The sequence below is a fragment of the Suillus plorans genome (genome assembly GCF_016647745.1).
Source record: "Suillus plorans strain S12 chromosome Unknown HD556scaffold_109, whole genome shotgun sequence".
In the NCBI taxonomy this organism is placed as follows: Eukaryota; Fungi; Basidiomycota; class Agaricomycetes; order Boletales; family Suillaceae; genus Suillus; species Suillus plorans.
In genome coordinates this window covers 1-22991 of record NW_024537493.1, presented here as the reverse complement: position 1 = coordinate 22991, position 22991 = coordinate 1, and the positions used below count along the sequence as shown (strand labels likewise).

At 46.7% G+C, this 22991-nt stretch overlaps 6 protein-coding genes across 6 annotated transcripts; 1 reads left to right on the top strand and 5 right to left on the bottom strand.

Moving 5' to 3' along the window:
- Positions 1 to 1413: 1413 nt before the first annotated feature.
- Positions 1414 to 2151, bottom strand: HD556DRAFT_1314199 (NADH-ubiquinone oxidoreductase complex I, 21 kDa subunit-domain-containing protein; the record flags this gene model as incomplete). Its single annotated transcript, XM_041300893.1, has 5 exons — positions 1414 to 1492; positions 1548 to 1560; positions 1622 to 1786; positions 1840 to 1941; positions 2007 to 2151. 5 exons carry the CDS (start codon positions 2149 to 2151, stop codon positions 1414 to 1416), a joined length of 504 nt encoding a protein of 167 aa, XP_041152977.1.
- A 113-nt stretch (positions 2152 to 2264) lies between these two features.
- HD556DRAFT_112078 (uncharacterized protein) lies at positions 2265 to 5366 on the top strand. Its single transcript, XM_041296082.1, has 5 exons — positions 2265 to 2514; positions 2578 to 2820; positions 2876 to 3149; positions 3208 to 4016; positions 4071 to 5366. Exons 1-5 carry the CDS (start codon positions 2410 to 2412, stop codon positions 5241 to 5243), a joined length of 2604 nt encoding a protein of 867 aa, XP_041152976.1. The 5' UTR covers positions 2265 to 2409; the 3' UTR covers positions 5244 to 5366.
- Positions 5367 to 5393: 27 nt separating this feature from the next.
- HD556DRAFT_112039 (uncharacterized protein) lies at positions 5394 to 6439 on the bottom strand. Its single transcript, XM_041296081.1, has one exon. The coding sequence runs from the start codon at positions 6050 to 6052 to the stop codon at positions 5543 to 5545; it is 510 nt and encodes a 169-aa protein (XP_041152975.1). The 5' UTR covers positions 6053 to 6439; the 3' UTR covers positions 5394 to 5542.
- Positions 6440 to 7285: 846 nt separating this feature from the next.
- HD556DRAFT_1450626 (uncharacterized protein) lies at positions 7286 to 7848 on the bottom strand (the record flags this gene model as incomplete). The annotated part of the gene is made up of 4 exons (XM_041307796.1): positions 7286 to 7326; positions 7383 to 7420; positions 7468 to 7587; positions 7637 to 7848. 4 exons carry the CDS (start codon positions 7846 to 7848, stop codon positions 7286 to 7288), a joined length of 411 nt encoding a protein of 136 aa, XP_041152974.1.
- A 9597-nt stretch (positions 7849 to 17445) lies between these two features.
- Positions 17446 to 18198, bottom strand: HD556DRAFT_1249795 (uncharacterized protein; the record flags this gene model as incomplete). The annotated part of the gene is made up of 3 exons (XM_041298877.1): positions 17446 to 17701; positions 17771 to 17967; positions 18022 to 18198. Coding segments are annotated over 3 exons (630 nt in total), but the record flags the coding sequence as incomplete, so codon positions are not given.
- A 202-nt stretch (positions 18199 to 18400) lies between these two features.
- On the bottom strand, positions 18401 to 18829 carry HD556DRAFT_1314195 (uncharacterized protein; the record flags this gene model as incomplete). The annotated part of the gene is made up of 2 exons (XM_041300892.1): positions 18401 to 18675; positions 18730 to 18829. The coding sequence occupies 2 exons, from the start codon at positions 18827 to 18829 to the stop codon at positions 18401 to 18403; spliced, it is 375 nt and encodes a 124-aa protein (XP_041152972.1).
- Between the last annotated feature and the right edge of the window lie 4162 nt (positions 18830 to 22991).

Genomic DNA, 22991 nt, shown 5'->3' with positions numbered 1-22991 from the left:
CATAATGCGAAGCACTGCCCGATTATCAGTGCCTTTGACTGGACGTAGCTATTTTGACGCGGTCCTGCCGCGCCTGCCGCGGTCGTGACGCGCATGTGACCCGGCACTGAGTACTGAGTGGGCCTTGACACGGCCACTAGTGTACGACGTCTAATTCTGTCAGGATGAAAAGGAACGATGTCAGAACATCAATTATTATGACAGATCTAAAATAAAATATACCTTAAGTCATACGGACAGTGTGATAGTTGAAGTGGTGAGGTTTGACGCGCACTGTTGTGACGCGGCATGAATGAAGTTTGACACACATTGTGTAGGTACTTACCTGAAGGCTGACATGGACATCTAGTGGCCTCTCCAATAGCAACTCTACTAATCCCATGTTGCCGTCATGGGACTATTTTGCCCATATAATCTAGCCCAATCACGGTCGGCTTCCTTCACTACAACTCGAGGCCTTTATAAAAATGACATCTGTCCTTGAATGACTCGAAGATGAGACGTGCAATCCTACACTTTCAATTTTAAATTCATTACATAAGCAAAGTTTGGAAGTGTTTCTGAATGAAATCAATGAATGACCTTTTATCTCTTTACTTGTACTGAATGGCAGTTCTGTAATCTGCGTTAGAAATAAATGTCTTCAAAATCAGGCCATGAACGGAAATGTCGACAGTCAGACGCTTCATGTTTGTCATACGGTGCCATCGATATCCTCTTGCACGCATATATTCTCTGTATAAGTACCACGTCCATCGTCTTGCTACATGAGGTGTTATGCCAGATAACTGTCGTGCAACTTCATTCTTACCCACATCACCGGACCTCAGAAGCAAACACCTCTGGCCCCGAGGCAACATACTGGAAAATACAAATCGAAGTCGAAATTGGCGTGTACATCTCATGAAGGTATACAGTCTCAAAGTCTGGAATATTGTAGCAACAGGTTGCGCGTGGTCATGACTGGATGCGAAGTCGTCAGATTGTCTCAAGAATGCTTTGATCAAAAAGGTGGGAGGACGCACGGAATTGATCATATGCCGATATGCACGAACACCGTGTATGCGCTGAGCCAAGGGAATGTCCTTGGCAACTGCAGTTCTGTGATATTGTTATAGGCCAGCTGACTTCAACACATGTATCTTATTATCGAATGCCATCAATGCTTTGTGTGGAGGAATTGCAAGGTAATGGATGTCACACTCAAGTACATCGCAACTAGATACAATAGAACGGTCGGAGATGCTCCAGCTAACATGTGTTGTTATAACTTCTTTGATTACGATGCGGTCATTATATTCTAGAGCCAAAGCAGGTATGTTTATTCATTCTGTAGACAAGGAAATCATCCCCCTTGCAAGTGCATGGCGTCATCCTGCTAATCCAACGACAGTACAATCAGCAGGAGAATATCTAATCTGATAGTTCCTTTTCCTTCACACCATATTTTGCAGCGTCGGTGCCATGATGTTGATGGTTGACGAAGTTGAACCTAGAATAATTGCTATGAGTCTGGGACTGCACATCATGGTAACATATGTTCGTACATGGGGAATGCGTCTGCAAAAATTCAGAGATTTAGCAGGAAAAACGCTGATTAACATATTCCAGCGATACTCACGGAATTTCAACTGAGACCATGCAGAGTTCCGATATGCAGTGCCCTGTACCCACTCTGGCTGGCTGGATGTACCATACAAAGGCTTACCCTCAGCTGCCCTTTGGGACAGCTCGGCTAGATCCAAGTCCTCCTCTCGTTTGTTCTCTGACCAGCCCCAGAATCGGACTAACAAAAAAACAATGAGACTGCTCACGTCTTGCGCAACCAGAGTAACTCACAACTTGAGCGTTGGTATGCCAGCAAGAAACCGCCAACGAAACCAAGGAAGCCTCCGAGCCGGAAGCTGGTCCGCAGACGAACTTTTGCAGGGTCAGCCATATCTGAGGACAAGGACAATTCACATAAGCCTGATACAAAGCGTTGTGACTGAACCAAGGATGCGTACCCCAGAAATACAAAGCAGCCGGGAATGCGGCTGTTCCTGCAGCCCAGGTTGCATAGTCTGACGAACGGAAATAACGCACAACACGGAAAGCGTGTGGGTCAGCGTCGATGAGCGGGTATGGTGTCGTGACGACCTTGTTCGGCATGGCGACGAATGTTGATAAAAGAATGAACTGCTGTCGTCGTTGTGGGCAGGAAGACAAGGTCACGGTTCGTCGCGAGCAATGACCGGCCCTAAACCGGGAAGTGCCAGGCCTGCTCACCAAGTCAGTCCTATGATTATAACTTGTCCTCAACGTCCTCTGTTCTCTGTTTCTAGTCGCTGGTCGCCCGTTCTACAACGAGCGCAAAGTGGCCTGCAATTCCTTAACTCGCTGGCACATTTATACACTCATTGAGGGAGAATGAACGTGGACAGACGGAATGACCGCCGGGCGAAGAGGACTGCCCATTCATCTCCTTACGCTCGCCCAACAAAACATAGCAAGCCAGTTCCAACGAAGAAATCGGTGAGCACACGGCTCATGTTATTGTCTTCTATCTGAAACATCGTCTGACATTTCATGTCTAAGCTATGGAGCATTTCCGGTTTAATGAGCTTCTTACGATTCAGTGGCACAGAGGAGGATGATCGAACTGAGGATCTGGTGCGCTCAGGTGCCTCGTCCTCCAGTAATGATGAGGACGAGGATTTGCAGGTTCAGGAACAGGAGGGGCCCTCTCATATTCCGGCTCGTCAAGTTCAACTTGATCGGAACTCTGCGCCTGAATTTGTGCTCCCTCTTCCTCCTGGTGATGTACCGCCAGGGCACGAGGTTTGTAGTCCATTAAGTATTGTCTGGTCTGGTAACTTTGATTCACGAAGAGTAGCCTTCCCAGGAACTAGTTTATCCGCCTGCTTGGGATGCCCAACAACCAGGACCTTCCAATGGGGCATCCCAACCCATCACTCCCGCACGACAGCCTTTCTACAGTTTAAATACACCACCTCACCAAACCAATGTCCCCCTCTATCTGCAGCAAAGTCCGTCACTTGCTAAGAACCTCGAGCCTGTCACTCGATTCCTTGTCGAAAAAGCAGGGCGGCCTCTTAACGAATTCGAGGCAGCTGGCATAGTGGACTACATTCAAAAGAACGTACAAGGTACGAACTTCCTGCTTCCAGCATGCTGTATAAGCATGTATTTATGCTCAAACAGCAGACAAGACGGAACCCTTCCGATTCTCGACATCTCCGTCGCGTGGATCCTCTCCTAACCTTGGGCTCGGGACATCAAATGGTATATCAAGTGACACACACGCTCCGAAAAAGACCCTTTCACGCAATCCCAATGGCGTATTACGCTGGCAGGGTGCGGGTAGCGCACGCCCACGAAACCGTTATCGATCGCCTGGGTTTGGATCTCGGCCCCAAGGTCCTCGTATCGAGCTATCTCCCATACGGACACCTTCTGCAACTGATGCAAAACGTCGCCGTGTGGGCAATGAAGCCGAGTCTTCGACTGCACAGAAGTCTGCGCCCCCATCGTCGATGTCTAGCATTGGTTTCCCGACCTCAAACTCTACTTCTCCCACCCGTTCTACACCTGCAATCAACGAGAAGACTCTAGTTCCACCAGTGTCTGCAGCGACATTGGCTCCGGCGGCTGTTGTTACGCCAAAGGTGAACGGAGCAGCTACGCCTCGTTTACGCACTGCGGGTCTTTCTGTAAAGCCCACGACCCCGGCTGTACCCTCACCTTTACGACAAACGTGGAAGCAGAACGATTCACCGCCACAACCTCCAGCACGACCCACGCGTGCTGCAAACTATATGACAGGGCTCATTAAGGAAGTCACCCCCCTCAAGAAACCTGACGTGGCGAACCCGTACCAGACTGCGAATCCTGTAAAGATGCCCACTAGGAAGCCTCCCACGAGACGCTTGCGCCTGCCAGCAGAGAAAAAAGAGAAACAGCAGAAGGAGCCAGAAGTCACCGCACAGGCAATTATTGAAGCCACAGTGCCAAAGGTCAGTGAGGAAACTGTGATTCAAGTTTAGGGGCTGGACTGATGTTGATAATAGGGAAGTAAGCGCGCAAGGCCTCCGCCAGATATGGAGAGGCAAGAGAAACCGACTCGCGAAGCTCAGGACACATATATCCCGAAGACCAATGGTCATAGCGCAAAGCCAATGGTCACTGCCGGAGAAGTCTCAGACCAGGACGAAAGTCCTACAAAGAAGCAAAAGATCGCGAAACCTACTCCCGTCGTGCTTTCCGTGGAAGAGGTGGAGGATGTTGAGATGGTTCAGGACAAATCTTCAGTCTTTACGCGGCCTGCCGAGATTGTCGAGCCAGTCGAAGATACCCCTTCGCCACTCACTACGCCGAGCCCTACACCGTTCTCGCATACTCCATCTCTGGCCTTGCCGATGAAGACTGCATTTGGAGCCAAGACATCGGCTCCTAGGGAACCATCCAAGTTGCGGTACAGTTACTACGCAGACAAGGAGACTGCGTCAGCTGAGGACAAACTAATGTCTGAGGCGCCGCCGGCACCGTTGATGGCATCCCGTAACCTTCCTAAGGAGACACAGACTACGTCCTTAAAGGCGAAACTACCCCCCAAAGAAGCTGTAGCAGTCATGGAGGTCGATGAATTGCCGAAGTATAGCTTCAAGCTTGCTGAGGCTGCCTATCCCGCTGGGCCCAGCCACGTCAAAGCTCGCATCGCAGCTGCAAGCATGTCTCGGCTCTCCCTCCCTACCTTCGAGTTCAAATCAGTAGCACCATCCACAAACGGGTTCAACTGGACTGCAGCGGGCATGAAGGCACCTGCCGCTGCTACCTCTGGTACTTGGTCATGCGGCACATGCATGCTAGAGAACCCTGACAGTGCCAAGGATAAGTGCACAATCTGCGATGCGCCGAGGTCAGGTAGTACCGCACAGCCTGCAGCTGTACCTCAGAAGACATTTGACTGGTCAAAAACTGCTATCAAAACGCAACACTTTGAGATTTGGCAGTGCGATACTTGCATGCTGTCTAATCCAGACAGTGCGAAGCTTAAATGCACTGTCTGTGATGCGGCCCGTCCTGGCGCTACTTTGGCCCCGGCTTTTGACTGGTCTGCTGCAGGGATAAAGGCCCCAGGCTCATCGTTGGATACGTGGACTTGTTCACTCTGCATGCTGAAGGTCCCTACCAGCGCAACTAAGTGTACAGTTTGTGACACTGCGCGGGACACGATGGACTGAATTCACAAGAAAGCGGCGTGCAGAATCATTAATCAAGTCGCATATACATTCTACGTCGAGAACATAGATGGCTTTGGGATCAGGACGAAAGTTGCATATTGACGCGGTACTTCTCACATGTAACCATCAACTTGTTGTCCCGAGCGTTGTCCTGTACTTCATTCTACCGTGTTTGTTTTTATCCATTACCACGTTCAAGTTTAGCTCATACATATTCCCTTATTTCCTACATTGCAAGGCTAGTCGCTATATACACGACCAATGAAGGTGCGCGGAGTCATTGGTCGTCAACACAGTGATCACGAATTTTTCGCATGTTGAGTGAAGTCTAATCTGCGAGCGAGTGGTTTCAGGTCGGTGCCATCGGGGGAGGTCAAATTTCGTTTGAGCTTGTTGGGTGCAGCGGCTTTGACGCCGGACCTTGCGCTGGCCGTGTCAACGCTACCATCGAGTTCTTCCAGAGGGCGGGATGTTTGAGAAGCAGGTTTAGGCAGCTTGGAGGGGTGTGACGGATGTGGCAGGGCGAAAACGTATGCGTGGTTGAGAGCGTCTCTTGCGCTTTCGAGGTTCGTACATGAGAAACCTGCTAAGAAGATTAAGCGTATCTCCAGAAGCGGCAGTGAAGAGGTCGCGAAGGGGCGTTCTTTGGAATTGTTCAACCGGCACGTAATCTGGCAGTTTGGTGTGGCCCTTGTGAAAGCATAAGTTACAAGCATGTCATAGAAGATCATACGAATTCCGAGTGCCCGGAAGATGGTTTTGAGTTGGTCCATGTCGCTCTCACCGGGAAGGCACGGGGTTCTCAACATGAGCTCTGTGAATATGCAGCCTACGGACCATATGTCACGGTTGAGTCGAGGACAGTTGCCACGCGTAAAGGTGTTGGCTATCGACAGGAGATCTTAAGTACGTGAGCCTGCTCCTTGTTGGGTCCCCGGGAGGTGCCAAGGTGCCAGATGTGTGTATTATATGTGGACCAGGTCATCATGAGATCGATACAACAAGATGAAACAAGATATGTACGATATCGGGATGCATGACAGATTTAGACAACAAGGATGATCTTCGTGCCCTTAATAGTTAACATCTTGCTGAATGAGCGCCATAGCTTTCGCAGAGCGAGGCCTAATACAGCACTTGAAGGGTTTGGGATGGCTGGGAGTATGTATTCAAACTAGCACTGCGAACGCGATAGGATGCACGACATACCTGATCGCGCTTGATGAGGAGTCAACCTCAGGGGTGTGCTCAACGCCGTTCTCGACGATCTTGGAAATATAAGTCGTGCAGGGCCACATCCGTGGCAGGGCCCGCTACCTCGTGTGTGGGAACGGACGCCGTGGTTCACTTCTCGTGCTTCTTTTTAAAAACTACTGCCATGTTTATCGGATGTGAATCAGGCCAGGCTGCGCGCTGAGCGGATCGAGCGCTTAGCAAAGATATATAAGATGTCAGTGTGTGATGAGTCCTTTTCTTACTCTGTGATCCCTTCCTAGCTTCTCAGGCCTGAGTATGGTGGATTTTTGGTGACGGTTCGATTTGCCGTGTTGCCGCGTGTATTTTCGGACAAAGTCCGTTGTATTTACTGTTGTATTTACTTTTGTATTTACCAAGAACGTCACGGTCACCACGTTGGGCAACACTGAATATACCATCTGCAATTTCTAAATCATCGATCATCCCCAGTGAAAGTCGACAAGAATGAGGTAGATACATATGGTAGATACAGAAAAAAATATAAGGGAATGGATTTTTTCGCTATGTTTCGACCTCTTTAGAAAAGTGGGACTTTTTGAGACGAAAAAAGATAGAGATCGAAATGAACATTTAGCGCTTCGATGTGATTCTCATTGGCTTTAGATCACTTTTAGATGATGCATATATGTGCTGAAAATGTTCCATTTGGGTGGGGTGAATAGGTATCTAATGCCATTGAATGATGTATCTATAGGAATCACTATGGTTAGGTAGTGGTATCGCTGCGCCCGCGCCCGCCTCTGCCATCCTGGTGTCTCGTATCCATCCATTACTCGTCCACATCATCACTGGTGCTGTTCCCTTTGGTGGGTCCAGTCGAGTTGAGCTATAAAGCAAACCATTGTTAGTAGTATGAAGATAGGCTATAATGATACCACGCACCTGTAGAGTGGATTTGTGCTTGTATATCTTTGATAGTACTAGTACTAGTCAGTAGATAAATGACATCAACATAAAAAAGATGTACCTCTCGCACCTCCCTCTAGGGCTGCACTTCACAGATGTCGCTAGACAGGAGGGAGTAGACCGAGCGATGTGTTTTTCTGGGTCAAAGGAAGTGAGGGAGTCGATGACAAGTTCACCGAGTCTGCTACTAATGAGTATATTGCCACTAGGGGAAGGCTACAAACTCGTACCTGCAACAGCACCAAAAAGCGGTTGTCAACTTAAGACATGATGCAATGTAAGAGCTCACCGTTTCAGAACTGGCCCCAAACATCATTCCTGCAATGTATCCCAAATCCTTGTCTTTGAAGTGGGCAACAACTTGTATCAGCATGGCTGTTGCTCGAACGAGGATCGACACACTCACAACCTGCGAACGGTGGCCAACGTCTTGGATTGGCATGGCTCTTGTTCGAACGAGGAACAGTGGTCAACGATTTGGATCAGAATGGTTTGAGCTCGAAAATCTTGACATACTCACTTCCTGCGAACAATAAGCAACAACTTTGATCAGCATGACTCATAACATTCCCAAGTAGTACTTACCTATATCAATCATTAGCAAGAGTTCAAAGTGTTTGGAATTCATATAGCGACATAAGATACCTAGTGTTTGAACATGTTGTGACGGTGCAGTACTGTGTCAGTATCATAGTGTTTGCGTAGGCGGGAAACAATTTTGGTGTTACTGTACCCCTTCGCCACGAAATCCTCAATAATCAGCCTGATGAGATCATCAGGAGCTTGAATAAGCGAAAATCAGATGGGAATGAACTACTAGCACAGACACGCTACTTATGGGCAGGAACTTGACCATTCTTTTCAAGTGTATTCGGCATCTGTGAAAGTAATTCAGCAGGAGAGACAGATAGTTTTGGACCATCCATTTAAACATTGTTGCTAAAAACTTGTCCGCGGGTTTGAGGAGGTCCTTGGTTACAGTCTGAGACCTTCTGGTACTGGATCCTCTTCCTTCTGAGTCCAATGAACAGTTTCGAAGCTTCTGTCCTCAGATCGTTGACTGTTCACTCTGTCTGGTTCGGGTTCTGGCCATCTTAGTTAGTTAGGGGATGGTGAATGGTAAGTAGTGCAGAAAGTCGTGTTGTCATGACAGAAATGCCTGGGTAGCACAACAGTTACTAGCCATGTTAAATTTCACTCAATGTCATTACCACTGATTCATGACTGCTATGAAGTACCTCTGCCAACAGCGGCAGAACTAATGTTGGTATCGAGTGGCGGAAGTTGAACTGTGATTAGAATTAGGCAAGTAGATGGTATATTCAGAATGTTGATCCGTTATTTAGAAATTAGACATGCAGATGGTATATTCAGCACTGCCCAATGTGGTGACCATGACATTTGGGATGTTCTTGGTAAATACAAAAGTAAATACAACAGTCAATACAATGGACTTTAAAAATACATGCAGCAACACGGCAAATCAAACCGTCACCAAAAATCCACCATAGAAAAGGCGCGCTGACCATGCGTGGTTTGCTTTCTATAGACCTGACCATGGTCTTGCAAGCCCTGTAGTCGCAATGGAGGGATCACTTTGAGTTTATTTTTCAGCGTCTGACTTTTGGTCTTTTGATCTTTGTGTATAGCGTCTTTGGCTTTACAAAGGTCCTTACTTTGTGATCGGTATGTGTTCACTACTAATATCATTCGAAATATTATGACATGCGAGTCCTACTGATTAATTGGCTGCATCTTGTATAACTTAATAAGGTGACAGCACACCAGACTATCACTCCAGGACAATGGCCGAGACTTTGAGCCTTTCCTTGCAATGTCAGCTCCACCTAATTATGCTGTTTGCCACCTGGTACACCAAAGGCAGTTACTAGACAAGGTGGGTAGAGCTGCACGGCAACAACACTGGACTTGGATACAATACAAGATGCGATGGTAAAAGAATCAATTTTGATCACAAACAAACGGAAATGCCCTAGAGAAGCGTGAGAAAAGAATACTTCATCGAACAAAGATGAGAAAATATTGCCATTTATATACACTTGAATTTGTAAATGTGCAAATTCTGTGTTATTTTCCATATGAATGGTCGACAAAGACCCAGCTACCTAAAGGTAGCAGGAATCAAACATGGCAAGTGACATGGCATCACGAACCAGGTTAGTGCTGCCGAAGTCCAGTTTGGTCTGGTTCTTGGGGCAAATTTTCCAAATGCCGAACCAAACTATAGGTTTGGTGTAGAAACAACAATACTGAGAGGAACAAACAAGGCTCCTGACTGTATCTATAAGTGTTGTAAGGTCGCGCATTGCCTAGTCTGCTATACTTGAGACGACAAGTGCATTCGACCCTAAAGGGGAAGCAAGTGCAGCAAGAATCTGGTAGTAGGCGCTACTGGTTGGCTGATGCGAAGCTGTCATATCCCGCATTCCGGACCAACATCTGACGACGTTCCCACGCCTCATCCGGACCTCCGGACCTCCTGTCCATGTCTCCAGACCCAATCCTCTATCCGTCCGGATCCCTGTACTCCTGCATCTGATATCCGGATGCCAGATCTGATATCCACATCTCCGGATCTCCGGATCCGACCTATCTGTCATGTCCGAACCCAAACCTTAAATCAGCGCCCATCCCCTTATGGTAATCACCTGTCTCCGGACTTCCGAACATCCGGATCCGACCCACGTCTATCTTCCTTGCGTTCCGGACCCAGACCTATCACGCATTCATCTCCGGACATCCGGATCCGACCCGCGTCTATCTTCCGTGCCTTATCCCTTTGTATGTTCCTTCTTGAGTTAGACTTCCTCATTTTCCGTACCTCATTTCATCTCCGAGTTCATTTCCTATGATCCGTCTTATTTTCTAATACATTTCCACATGCTCGTACATAGCCTTACCCCTCTGCTTACTGATCTGCACAGACTTGCCTCTAGTATATAAACCCCAGTAGATACTCCTGTATTTCCTCAGTCTGAATATCATACACATATTAGTCCTCGCACTAGTCTTCACACTAAGTCCTCGTAACAGTTCTATTCCTCCGACTTAGTAATCATCCATCTCAGGCCTAGGGAGGAATTCCCTAGGCCGGAGCTCCGCTCCTCCGCTCCTCCGCTCCTCCGCTCCTCCGCTCCTCCGATCCTCCACTCATCCACTCATCCACTCATCCACTCATCCGATCCTCCATTCCTCCGAGTTTCCGGAAGTTCCTCCGGAACTTTCCCGCGGTCCTCCGGACCTATTCTGCTTCGGACTTTGTCCTTGCAGCCTTTCCTCTGTTTCCTTCTACTCAGGACGAGTCCTGAGTAGCCATTATACATATCCCCGTCAGGACGAAACTCCATCGTAATTTCCGGAAGTTCCTCCGGAACTTTCCCGCACTCATCCGGAAGTTTCTCGCACTCGTCCGGAAAGTCCTTCCGAAGTTTCCCACGCTCCTCCGGAAGTCCTTCGGACTTCACTGGACTTTCTCCGGACTTCATTCTGAAGTTAAGGGCACATACTCGGGTAAGGGGCGCAGCGCACGAGCTGAAGCCAAGCCCCTTGGAATCAGTCCTACCCTTTGTGCATGGTCTTAACAGTATATTCAGACTCACACCTTACCGAGTATACTGAATCCTTAGATCATACCTGAAATCGGATCCGACACCGTCCCTTGGAAACTGTGTATTCCTCCTCTGAATCCTCCATTTCCCTGTTTCCTATTTCCGATGAAACCTCCGGATTTTCCGGAGCTCATTTCTCCGTTCCCTACATCTGTAACACTTCCGCCGGAATGCTCAATTTCCACCCTTCATGCTCTGCTGTCGTTTCCACCTCATTATCATGAAACTCCGGTCCTGAAGCCAAACAGGATTGCCACCTCCGTGGCAGAACAAATAGGTTTTCGGACTTGATGTCCTGTAATTCCCTGATCCGATCCTATCTTTCCGACGCCCCACAGTTCCCTGTAACTCCGACGTTTTCCATTTCCGAACTATTTCCTGAACTGGCAAAGTCAACTCCGGAATGTCTCAAACATTCAACTCATTTGGATTCTCCTCGTACCACCTAGAATATACTTGCTCACCCACCATGATCCGTTGATCAATAGGGTATTTTGCAGACCTCCTTTCCGATTGGTACTACAGGAAATGCCTTAGACCTCCGACGTCAAATCCGCTTTTTTGCGGAACCCCTATCTTCGGACTAGCCATGTTTTCCCTCCACTGGTTGATTTCCAGTCCGCCTCCATGTTGGATGGCACCTCCTCCGGTCAAAGTCCGGACCCCTATCCACCATTCATATCCGCCACCCATTTAGCATTCACCTTGTATTGGTATCCATTACCCTCCTTGTAGGGGAACTCCGTCTTTCATGATGGTTTTCCTGCCAAGTGTTCGGGTTTTGATTCCTCTGACAATGGCCCGCTCGGGTTCCTGCCTCCATTTCCGGATGGTACTCTTTCCTCCGCTCTAGCCCCTATTTTCCCTTCCATCGTCCAGAAGTTCTTTGTTGACTCTCCTCCGACATTGGGAATGTCTCCCGAAAGGGAGGATAGGAATTTTGCTTCCGTTACATCCTATGCAAATTCCTGACCATTTCCTGGCTTCATTATCCACCTCCGGACCTTCGAACCAAAACTCCGGAGCTCCTCCGATTCATTCTCCGGGAGTAGGTCCTGGAAAACCATCTGTTCCTCTCCAGAAGCCTGTCAGTCTTACATCCGACTTCCCGTCCGAAATCAACAACTTTCCAAACCCCTCCGCGTTTTACCCCTATTTTCCGGAAGTTTTGTAACTCCGGATCTCTATTGGCTTTCTTGATGAAGGTCTCCGCCCCTCCGATCTATAACTCCGGTTTGCTCCTTGTCATCTCTGAACTTTTCCGGATCAGAATAAACATGCTTTGCGATTGTTCTTTACTGTTACTGATACCACGTCCACTCCAGTTCCTGCCCATTTTCCTCCGGGTCCAGGAAATTGTTGAAGATAGCTCCAGATAGCTTCGGATAAGATTCGGATAGCTTCGGATAAGCTCCGGATAGCTTCGGATATCTTCGGACGTCCGGACTTTTCAGTATCAAAGTATTCCTTCATGTTATGGCTCCGGATAGCTTCAGATAGCTTCGGATAAGCTCCGGATATCTTTGGATATCTTCGGACGTCCGGACTTTTCAGTACCAAAGTATTTCTTCGCATTATAGCTCATCCGTCCATTCCATTGTCAAATCTCCATGTTTCCGAAAGATCTGTTCACTCCTCCGCTCCAGGACAAGTTACACCTGCTCCGGATCCGAAACACTCCTATGGGTATTCCATGCCATAGCCCGGACATGTTTTATACAATTGTCCATCCTCCGTCCTCACTTTTCCACTCTGCAATCCTTCCATCTGTCCTCCCGTCCTTTTTTTCTCCGGATACCAATGTCCGACCTTTACCCCTATTTCCGGAGCTCAATACTCCGGATTTCCGGTGGCTTTCTTCATGAAGGCTCCTACTCCTACCTCCGATGCACCCCTTGTCTCTGGACCGCCTCCATTTGGAATGGATATACTTTGCAATAGCTTGTAGTTGCTTCGGACCCGCTTCCGCTCCTGTCTTAAAGTCCCTCACCATTCAATAGTGTCTTCTCTGGAATCTGTTTCGGATCCAGAAAAGCACTGGTGATACCTCCGGAGTTTTTAGCACTACAGTTCCTGCGTTGCATTGTATCTTCCGTTCCATTCTGTTCACTCTTGTGACTCACGTCCAGTTTCCTCCGAAAATCCGAAGCTCCTGCCGGAACCCTGTGCCCATTTTTCCTCCATTGATGTTTGGAAACATCTTCCAAAAGGGGGGATAGGGACTCCGCTTGAGTATTCACTTCACCCTCTTCAGCTTGTATTCCATCCGGAATTTACTTGCTCCGTCCCATAAAAGAACAATTTCCACTGTCTTGCACAGTCATTCATGCATGTGCAGCTTTCCTATCCGACCCATAACCTATCCGGACCATTCAGTTGTATTTCCGGCCGGATCAGCTCCGGAAAACCGCGGGAAAAGCGCACATTACATTGCATATCATTCGAAAACATCCGGAACTATTCATCCATGATCTTTCTAGGCCATTGATAGTCATCCGATGCATTTGACTTCACTGCCTAGTGTTCCATCGTGTTTGACTGCACTTCCACCTCACTTCCTCTATGTTCCGATCCACCTCCTATGGGTTTCCACGCCATAGCCCCTATCATCCGGAACTCCGGAATTCCGAACCACTTGCAAACACCTCTGTCATATCACATACATCTCCTCCGATGATCTGTTCTCTTCCTCCGCTTTTCCGACTCAATATCCGTTCTGACTCCCATCGGATATTTCACCATAGACCCTGGCATTGCCAAACACTTACGTCCGGACCTCCTATCATGTTTTCCGACCACATCCGACCCTAATCTGACAAACCCACTTCCAAGTCCACTGTGTCACCTCCACCGATAAAACCGACTATATATCCCTAGTTAACGCAGTCGCCTGTTGCAGGACTTGCGAGCTAGAAGGAGCCGGCCCATTTCAGTATCCACCTCCACCTGACCAGTGTTGACCTCCGGACCATTGATTTCCGGTCTGTTGCATCCCTTCCGAAACCTCCTGGAAAGCATTTCCGGAGTTCCATCGGAAAATCGCGTCTTTGCAGATGTTGTCAATCCACGCAATCTCCGGCCCATCAAACAGCTTGCTCCGTCCTTTATGAGCCTATACACTAGCTATCCTTTTGCTCTAGCAGCTGTACCAATGGATATCGAATATTCCGGAAAGACATCCTCTCTGCACTCCCATCCTTCCTCTGCATTTCCGACCCTCCGCGTTTTTGACCCTTTGTGTTTCTGATCTCCGTGTTTCCGACCCATTCCTCTGCTATCATCATCCTTCCGTCCGACTCCTGTTGGTTCCCACGCCATAGCCCTACTCCGAACCATTCGGATCCATCCGCCCCATCATCAGGATTTCCATCCACCATGCGTGTTTATCAAAAAGCCTCACACCGTGTGCAAAATCCTGCTATTTGCATTAACTTTCAGTGCACCTGGAAACTCCGCCCATGACCTCTCGCAGTGTGCAACCAAAGCTCCGGAACATTTCCGGTCTTAGGGGCTAATTTCCGGAAGCTCACAGTCATATCCAGCAGATTCCTCTGACGCACTTCCGGCTCGAGTGATAGCACACATTGCAGATCGAAATCCATTCAACCTCAGACCTCCGTACAAAGGAAATCATGCCTCATAGCACTCCTTTCTCACTTCCTGCACTCCGGAAGTTCATCAGTCATCATGCGATTACATCTCCGATCATTTTCCGGTCATAGGGGCTAATTTCCGGATTTCCGATGATGCACTTATCCTTAGCTGTACCTCAGTACAAGCTCTGCTTCATGGAGAAAGATATGTCTCACAGGACTCCTCCGTCACATCAGAAAGAGGCCTGCATCGCATCCACTCTTGCCCTCTTGTCCTGCACTCGCTGCATTTCCACTGTCCTGATACAACCTCCTCCGCTCTGAAAGCTTCCTCCGATTTTCCCACGCATTTTCCGGACTTCCAGTCACCTTCGGAATTATCCTCAAAGTGTTCCAGACTTCCACTCCGGAAACCTATTTGTCCTCACATCACATCACCATTCTTCACCACCGTCTATGACGTCCAGTTTCCAGATGAAGTACTAGGCATCATAATGAACCATGTGTGTGTCAGGAACATTTCCGAAACCTCCGGAGATTTTCAGCTCATAGGAACCAATCCTCCGGAATCCATCCATCATTGTCCTCTGCCATATACCAGCAATCTCCGTTCCGAACTTCCTGAGTCTTCAGCCTCGAGGGCTCGGCCTTAAAGGGGGGATACTGTCATATCCCGCATTCCGGACCAACATCTGACGACGTTCCCACGCCTCATCCGGACCTCCGGACCTCCTGTCCATGTCTCCAGACCCAATCCTCTATCCGTCCGGATCCCTGTACTCCTGCATCTGATATCCGGATGCCAGATCTGATATCCACATCTCCGGATCTCCGGATCCGACCTATCTGTCATGTCCGAACCCAAACCTTAAATCAGCGCCCATCCCCTTATGGTAATCACCTGTCTCCGGACTTCCGAACATCCGGATCCGACCCACGTCTATCTTCCTTGCGTTCCGGACCCAGACCTATCACGCATTCATCTCCGGACATCCGGATCCGACCCGCGTCTATCTTCCGTGCCTTATCCCTTTGTATGTTCCTTCTTGAGTTAGACTTCCTCATTTTCCGTACCTCATTTCATCTCCGAGTTCATTTCCTATGATCCGTCTTATTTTCTAATACATTTCCACATGCTCGTACATAGCCTTACCCCTCTGCTTACTGATCTGCACAGACTTGCCTCTAGTATATAAACCCCAGTAGATACTCCTGTATTTCCTCAGTCTGAATATCATACACATATTAGTCCTCGCACTAGTCTTCACACTAAGTCCTCGTAACAGTTCTATTCCTCCGACTTAGTAATCATCCATCTCAGGCCTAGGGAGGAATTCCCTAGGCCGGAGCTCCGCTCCTCCGCTCCTCCGCTCCTCCGCTCCTCCGCTCCTCCGATCCTCCACTCATCCACTCATCCACTCATCCACTCATCCGATCCTCCATTCCTCCGAGTTTCCGGAAGTTCCTCCGGAACTTTCCCGCGGTCCTCCGGACCTATTCTGCTTCGGACTTTGTCCTTGCAGCCTTTCCTCTGTTTCCTTCTACTCAGGACGAGTCCTGAGTAGCCATTATACATATCCCCGTCAGGACGAAACTCCATCGTAATTTCCGGAAGTTCCTCCGGAACTTTCCCGCACTCATCCGGAAGTTTCTCGCACTCGTCCGGAAAGTCCTTCCGAAGTTTCCCACGCTCCTCCGGAAGTCCTTCGGACTTCACTGGACTTTCTCCGGACTTCATTCTGAAGTTAAGGGCACATACTCGGGTAAGGGGCGCAGCGCACGAGCTGAAGCCAAGCCCCTTGGAATCAGTCCTACCCTTTGTGCATGGTCTTAACAGAAGCGCGTGAAAGCGCAGGTGCGCACGACGAGGTGCGGGAAAGCGAAGGTGCGCGCATGCGTGAGCGGAAATGAGAGAGAGTAAGAGTGAGTTTGCTTAAGTGATGATTAGATATTAGATGAGGTGAGAGATGCAAGCTGAGAGACAAGGTGCCAAAGTATAGATTTCAACTATCTTCTGCTAGGTAGTAAGTGGGTGAGTGGTAGGTAGGTTGGAAAGTTGGTAATAGTATGTAATGCTGGCGCTTATATGGTGCCTAAGCACTGTCATGCGGAGCCGAAGCGCTACCGAGTGAGGTATGTAAAGATATATGTAAGTAAGGGTCCATGATAAGAATAAAGGTGGTATGATATGCAAATAAGGGCAAATGGAAATACATGCACTAGAGAACTTGGTGGACAGTGGATGGATGCTTCTGGATGGCTGGCGCTATAGGGCGCTCAAGCGCGGGAAAGCGCGTGCGCATATACATCGTGAAGCGCAGGAAGTGTGCGCGGGAAAGCTGCGCCTCATATAGGAATAGCTGTGCATAGCATACAGAATGATGCTGCAAGTTCGTGCCATGTACTCCCTAGTGAAACCTGCCATATCATGCAATGAGAGGCACAAGTCTCTACAGCGCAAGTGCGTGTAAGACTGATCCTATGGATGAGAGCCAGAACATATAGGGGATTATGTGGGTAAGGGTCCGCATATTCAGCATAGAGACGTGCGAGTCTCTACAGCGGAATCGATTGAAAGCTGACAATATAAATAAAAACCTACATAAGTACAGTGGAAAAATGACTCACAAGCTGTCAATCTGGACAGCGGCCTGTCGACCCAAATGTTCAACCCATTTTTGCAGTTCGGGCCACTTGTGATCACTGAACAATCCCTCATCATTGAAGTGGAGTTTATCGTGCGATAGAGCCCTGTGAACGTCGGTGTGCTCCAGAACGCCAAATGAACTCTGAAAATGAAAATGAAAATGAAAACAGTCATAATAGACTGAGTAAGATAAACCTAAGGATAAGAGCGAGACTTATGTTGACATCACGGAGGCTCTGGGAACTCAAGATCTGCTCTCTTGCCTCCAATGTAGTAGATTCTCGTGCTCGAGCAAGTAATTCCTTAGTTCCTGTGCATGTGCGGAGAGGATATACCTTGAGAGTATTTGAAAGCTCATCACGAGGTATTAGACAGATAGGACAAGGAAATTTGCCCATCAAACCACAAATCAATGCCATTACAGCCCTACAACAGTGAACACATTCAGATGTCAGAGATATCTGATAGTACCTCAGGAGCTAGAAATACATGTACTGTTCTTCATAGTCTGCAGATAGTATTAGTACAATTAGATAGAAGACGCGAATAAGATCATCCCAGCATTTGACGGAAGAACCAAACCTCGATAGCGGCACCAGACAGTCAAGAATCTTCAGAAATGAGGTGTGCCATACCACATTCTTGAAGTTGACAAAGGCGGGCTTTCCTAAATGTTTCTTATCTTCCTTTACCTGTCCTGAGCATTAATAATGAGACCATCAGTAGTAAGGAAGAGTAGAACAAACAATAGGCAGCCAACCAACAACGTGCCCCCCATCCAAGCCTTCTCCATTGTGAATCGTAATAGGAAGATTAGCACAGCGAGCGACTACAGGGTAGCCTTTCGTGCGACCAAATGATGACAATTTTGCTTTGTCGGCATATAAAATGAAAGCAAGAGGTTTTGTGTCTGGTGGGATTTTCGACTATGATGATATTCAGTTGGTATATACAGTGCAGATGCTTAACATGATATTAATAAGAGCGTGACCTACCTGATACTACCAGAATGTGTTAGTGGTCCATGGTTCATGAACGAACCAAACAAACTTCTCGCCGTTGAACTTTGACAGCCTTTGTGCATCGAAGATGAAGTTCAGACCTACTTGTGGATCTTGAAGTAAATCAGTGACCCAGTCCCACAGTGAATGATGAAATAGCGGGAATGTTTCCAGCATCGTGAGCGAGTTCCGCAACCTCAAAGTCGATACAAGTGCGAAATGGCTGCCAGGGCATAGGATCTGCTTCTGGAGCTGCTGGTGGGGCACCGGGACTGCGTCCATAGTCCTTGAAGTGGTACACTTTGGTGGGTCTACCACTATTGGGGTGGTATTCCACTTTGATATCATCAATGTCGTGCTGGGGTGCAGGTGATGCTGTTCCAGATGGTGGTGGATCACCTGTATTGATGTAAGTTGAAAACATGATGATACAAAGAAATGACGAAGACATACCATTTGAATTGGTCCATCCCACATCAACATCATGTTGGTAGTCCATCTGATTATCGAGATAAAAATCATCATCCTCTGAGTGATTGTTGATAGCTTGCATCAATCCCCGACAAGTCAGTATTAGTGATTGAGGACAAACGAAAGTGACAGCTTATGAAGTGTTGAGCTACTGATGGACAGACATCCACCAACAAACACGCTACCCTGATGCACCTGTGCTTGCTCTACAATTAATTAACATTGGTGTAAAATCAAAATGGTGCTAGTATAGATGTACCTTGATGAATGGCCCTAGCAAGCTCTAAATCCTCTCCCCTTTGTTCAGAGTGCCTCTGGCAAGCTTGTTCGTGTGTTCGGAATCCTTGGCGATAAAAGAATCCGCCACAATAATCACAGGATCGTTGCAAATCGGTAGGCATCTATATTGAAACAGGGACAAAGCAGGTGGTGTGGCACTTTGATGGAGAAGTGCTGGAGGGTGAAGTTAGGTGTAAAAAGCTTGCAGAATCTGAAATATGTAAGTGAATCAGCGAACTAGTAACATTGAAAAGGCGCAGATCTGTCAACAAATTAGAACTGTAACAAGTAGAGCAGAAGATACTAATGAGGGCTGAAGTTGTTGGTGAAGGGGTGTTGAGAGGTTGGTGTGGCATCTGAATTGACGGTTGACTACAGCGTTGTAATTGATGTATTACCAAGGTCTAGGTCCGGCATTAATATTACGAATCAGTTTCAATTGAGTTTCAATGATGCAACTTTGGTATAAATATCCCTAATGGGTTTTAAGAATAGAACTTATGTGTCAATATCATGACTTGGTATCAATACAGTTGAAACTGAGTTTCACAGGCCCGCTGTTGCAACCGACTTACGAAATTTCCGACATACTACATTACTTCCCTCATACTGTATACCTCTCCCTATAGGTTTACCTTTGAAGTAGTCCCTTGTGGTCTGCACTTTTTAGCCCCTATTAGGTCCCCCTTCAACTCATCTAGAGTCGCTGTGCTCCAACCACCTGCATGCGCGCCTCACATCTGCTTAGCGCGCGCCAATGCATAGTAGCACTTCCGCTTAACTGCGCTCCGCACATCATCGTGTGCCTAACCAGGCTTGACTAAGCATCTGGTTCAGTCACTCGCAATGTTTTCCCTCAGCTGAACAGATGAATTGAAAACAGACTGCAATACAACACTTTCAAAAAGCAAGAGAAGAGCAGGTCTCAAATACAGTGCACCTCAACCTTATACATAAGTGAATAGTGGCCAGATGGCTCTTTTGAATCTTTGCCTTGAATCTCAGCCTTGACAGATGTGTATTCTTCCTCATTCCCCAGGTTGGCATTAGGATCAAACTTGAAAGTTTGATGTGTAATCTGCTCTTCTTCAACAACAAAGTCAAGACCTTTGGAGAGAATTGAATTGCTCTTGTACTCATCATTCCGAGTTTGCATCAAGACTTTGGTCATATATTGAACTTTGTGTAGAGACTTGACGCTAACGGGCACGGGGACAGTGAGCTAGATAGAATGTTATTATCTCAGTCTCGAGGTAAAGGACTCTTGTATGTACCTAGATAGAATGTTATTCTAAACGGACTTGTTAGCTCATAATGTAAATGATGGTATGGGTGCTCACATCTCAGTCTCGAGGTAAAGGACTGAGATGCTTCGACATAGGTACTGCAGATTTTATCATACGGGAAAAGTAGGAATAGAATAGAAATTTGTTTGAAACCTTTTGACGAGGCGACTCGACCGAACGCTGACACATTGCGCTCGTACCTGTTATGACATTGTTTAGCCGTCGTCTTCCTCCAACTCCGACACTTTGCATCAAGGATAAAAGAATCAACAGTGACCATGCTATTGAAAGAACTGACAAAGTGCAGATGAACATGCCTCGAGGATTCACTTCTGAATGAGTTCATTGGAAGTGCATCTCACTGGTCTTAGCCAAGCAGTCGATATGACAGAATCTAAATCTGTCTGCGTGGGTTCAAAACCCACCAAAGATCAAATTGTCAAGCGATCACCAGAGTCAAAATCTGTTTCTCTTGGAATGTGCGGGTTTAAAACCTGCCAATGATAACATTTTTATTCCATGAAATCGCACCTTGACATTTCCTCATGATTTATATATGTTTGTTTTTTTCCCTGTTAGAACACACCTTGACATCGACCCATGTGTACGTTCCTGAGAGCTTCATATCACTGGTCTTAGCCAAGTAGATGTTGCAACAGAGTCAAAATCAGTTTCTTTCAAACCATGCAGGTTCAAAACCTGCTTGCAAAATATTTTGCAGTGTATAGATTCTCAGAGACCCAAGTCCCAAGTGCAAGCAAATAGGGACAGTTAGACATTTTGAAGTATTCATCAAAGTGATGTCATTCGTGTCAGTTTTATCTTTTTCAATGCAACCCAGGTGTGACTGCTTTGTACTAGTTTTGCAGCAGAATGTAGCGAGAATGCTTCTGTTGCATCTATACATTGTGGTCTGTAGCTGGGAGTATCCTTCAGCATGACATGAAAATAAAATGATGAAAATATAAATATACCAGCAGTGTTGAATTGGACAACAGATGGACGTATAATGTAGGACGCGCACAGAAATGCAGTGCTTGGTATGGGACAGGATGTGATTTCATAAAATAAAAATGTTATCATTGGCAGGTTTCAAACCTGCGCAGTCCAAGAGAAACAGATTTTGACTCTGATGATCACTTGCAATTTCATCTTTGACAGGTTTTGAACCTGTCACAGACAGATTTGGATTCTGTCATATTAACTGCTTGGCTAAGACCAGTTAGATGCACTCCCATTTAATCCATTCAGAAGTGAATCCTCAAGGTACATTTATCCTGCATTTTGTCAGTTCTAACATTAATTTCTAACATCACCCTTGAGCTCAACCATATGCGATCCTTCCGTTGTTAGTTGTCACTCGTGACCCGGTTGTTAATCCCAAGATATCACGAACATCATTGGCCCACTGTGGTGGTCTGCCATCAGCACTTTTTTTGAGCAATTGCTGGATAAACAGGTCTTGAAGTAGAGGCCCAGGAGAAGTCTGATGTCTTTTGCGATAAGAGTAGAAAAAAAGAATCAATTGCGGTGACCATATTATTGAAAGAACTGACAAAATGCAGATAAATATGCCTTGAGGATTCACTTGTGAATGGGTCCATTGGAGGTGCATCTAACTGTTCTTAGCCAAGCAGTTAATATGACAGAATATAAATCTGTCTGCGTGGGTTCAAAACCCACCAAAGATGAAATTGTTGAGTGATCACCAGAGTTAAAATCTGTTTCTCTTGGACCATGCAGGTTTGAAACCTGCCAGTTGCAACATTTGTTTTCTATAAAAATGCACCTTGAAATATGCTCATGGTCGGTCAGCTTGCAAGCTGATCAAAGTTGTCTTTAGCCAAGTGGTTGTCGCAACAGAATCAAAATCTGTTTCGATTGGAATGTGGCAGGTTTAAAACCTGTTGAATGTCACATTTTTTCTATGAGAACGTGTCTTGAATGTTGGCTCATAGACGGTATCTCAGACATTGATCTTCATTGGTCTTAGTCAAGTTGTCGCCAGAGTTAAAATCTGTGTCTCTTGAACTTTGCAGATTTGAAACCTGCCGATGACGATATTTTTATTCTATGAAATTAAACCCTGATATTTCCCCGTGGATAGTTTTCTTCAAAACCCATCATAAATGCTCTTTTCCATATCATTGCCACAATAGATTCAAAATATGTTTCAATCAAAGCCTACAGGTTTGCAATCAGTCAAATGATGCATTTCTCAGATTTTGAATCTGTTATGGCAATAACATGGCTAAGATCATTTAAGATGAGTTTTTGAGAAAACTCTTCACTAGGAAATGTCAAGGTGTGATTTCATAGGATAAAAATATTATCATTAGCAGGTTTCAAACCTGCACGGTTCAAAGAGAAACAGATTTTGACTCTGGCGACAACTCAGCTAAGATTGATGAAGATGAGTCTCTGAGATACTGTCTATGATTCAATATTCAAGGCATTTTTTTATAGAAAAAAATGTGATGTTTCAACTGGTTTCAAACCTGTTGCACTCCAATAGAAACAGATTTTGATTCTGTTATGACAACCACTTGGCTAAACACTAGTCTCAGCGGCTTTAAAGCAAACCGACCATGAGCATATGTCAAGGTGTGTTTTCATAGAAAATGAATTTTATCATTGGCAGGTTTCAAACCTGCATGGTCCAAGAGAAACAGATTTTAA

Coding starts and splice junctions, on each gene's coding strand:
- HD556DRAFT_112039 (XM_041296081.1), bottom strand. CDS start 6,052: ATGTTGAGAACCCCGTGCCTTCCCGGTGAGAGCGACATGGACCAACTC.
- HD556DRAFT_112078 (XM_041296082.1), top strand. CDS start 2,410: ATGAACGTGGACAGACGGAATGACCGCCGGGCGAAGAGGACTGCCCAT. Junction 2,821..2,875: donor ATGTACCGCCAGGGCACGAG/GTTTGTAGTCCA, acceptor CACGAAGAGTAG/CCTTCCCAGGAACTAGTTTA. Junction 3,150..3,207: donor CATTCAAAAGAACGTACAAG/GTACGAACTTCC, acceptor CTCAAACAGCAG/ACAAGACGGAACCCTTCCGA.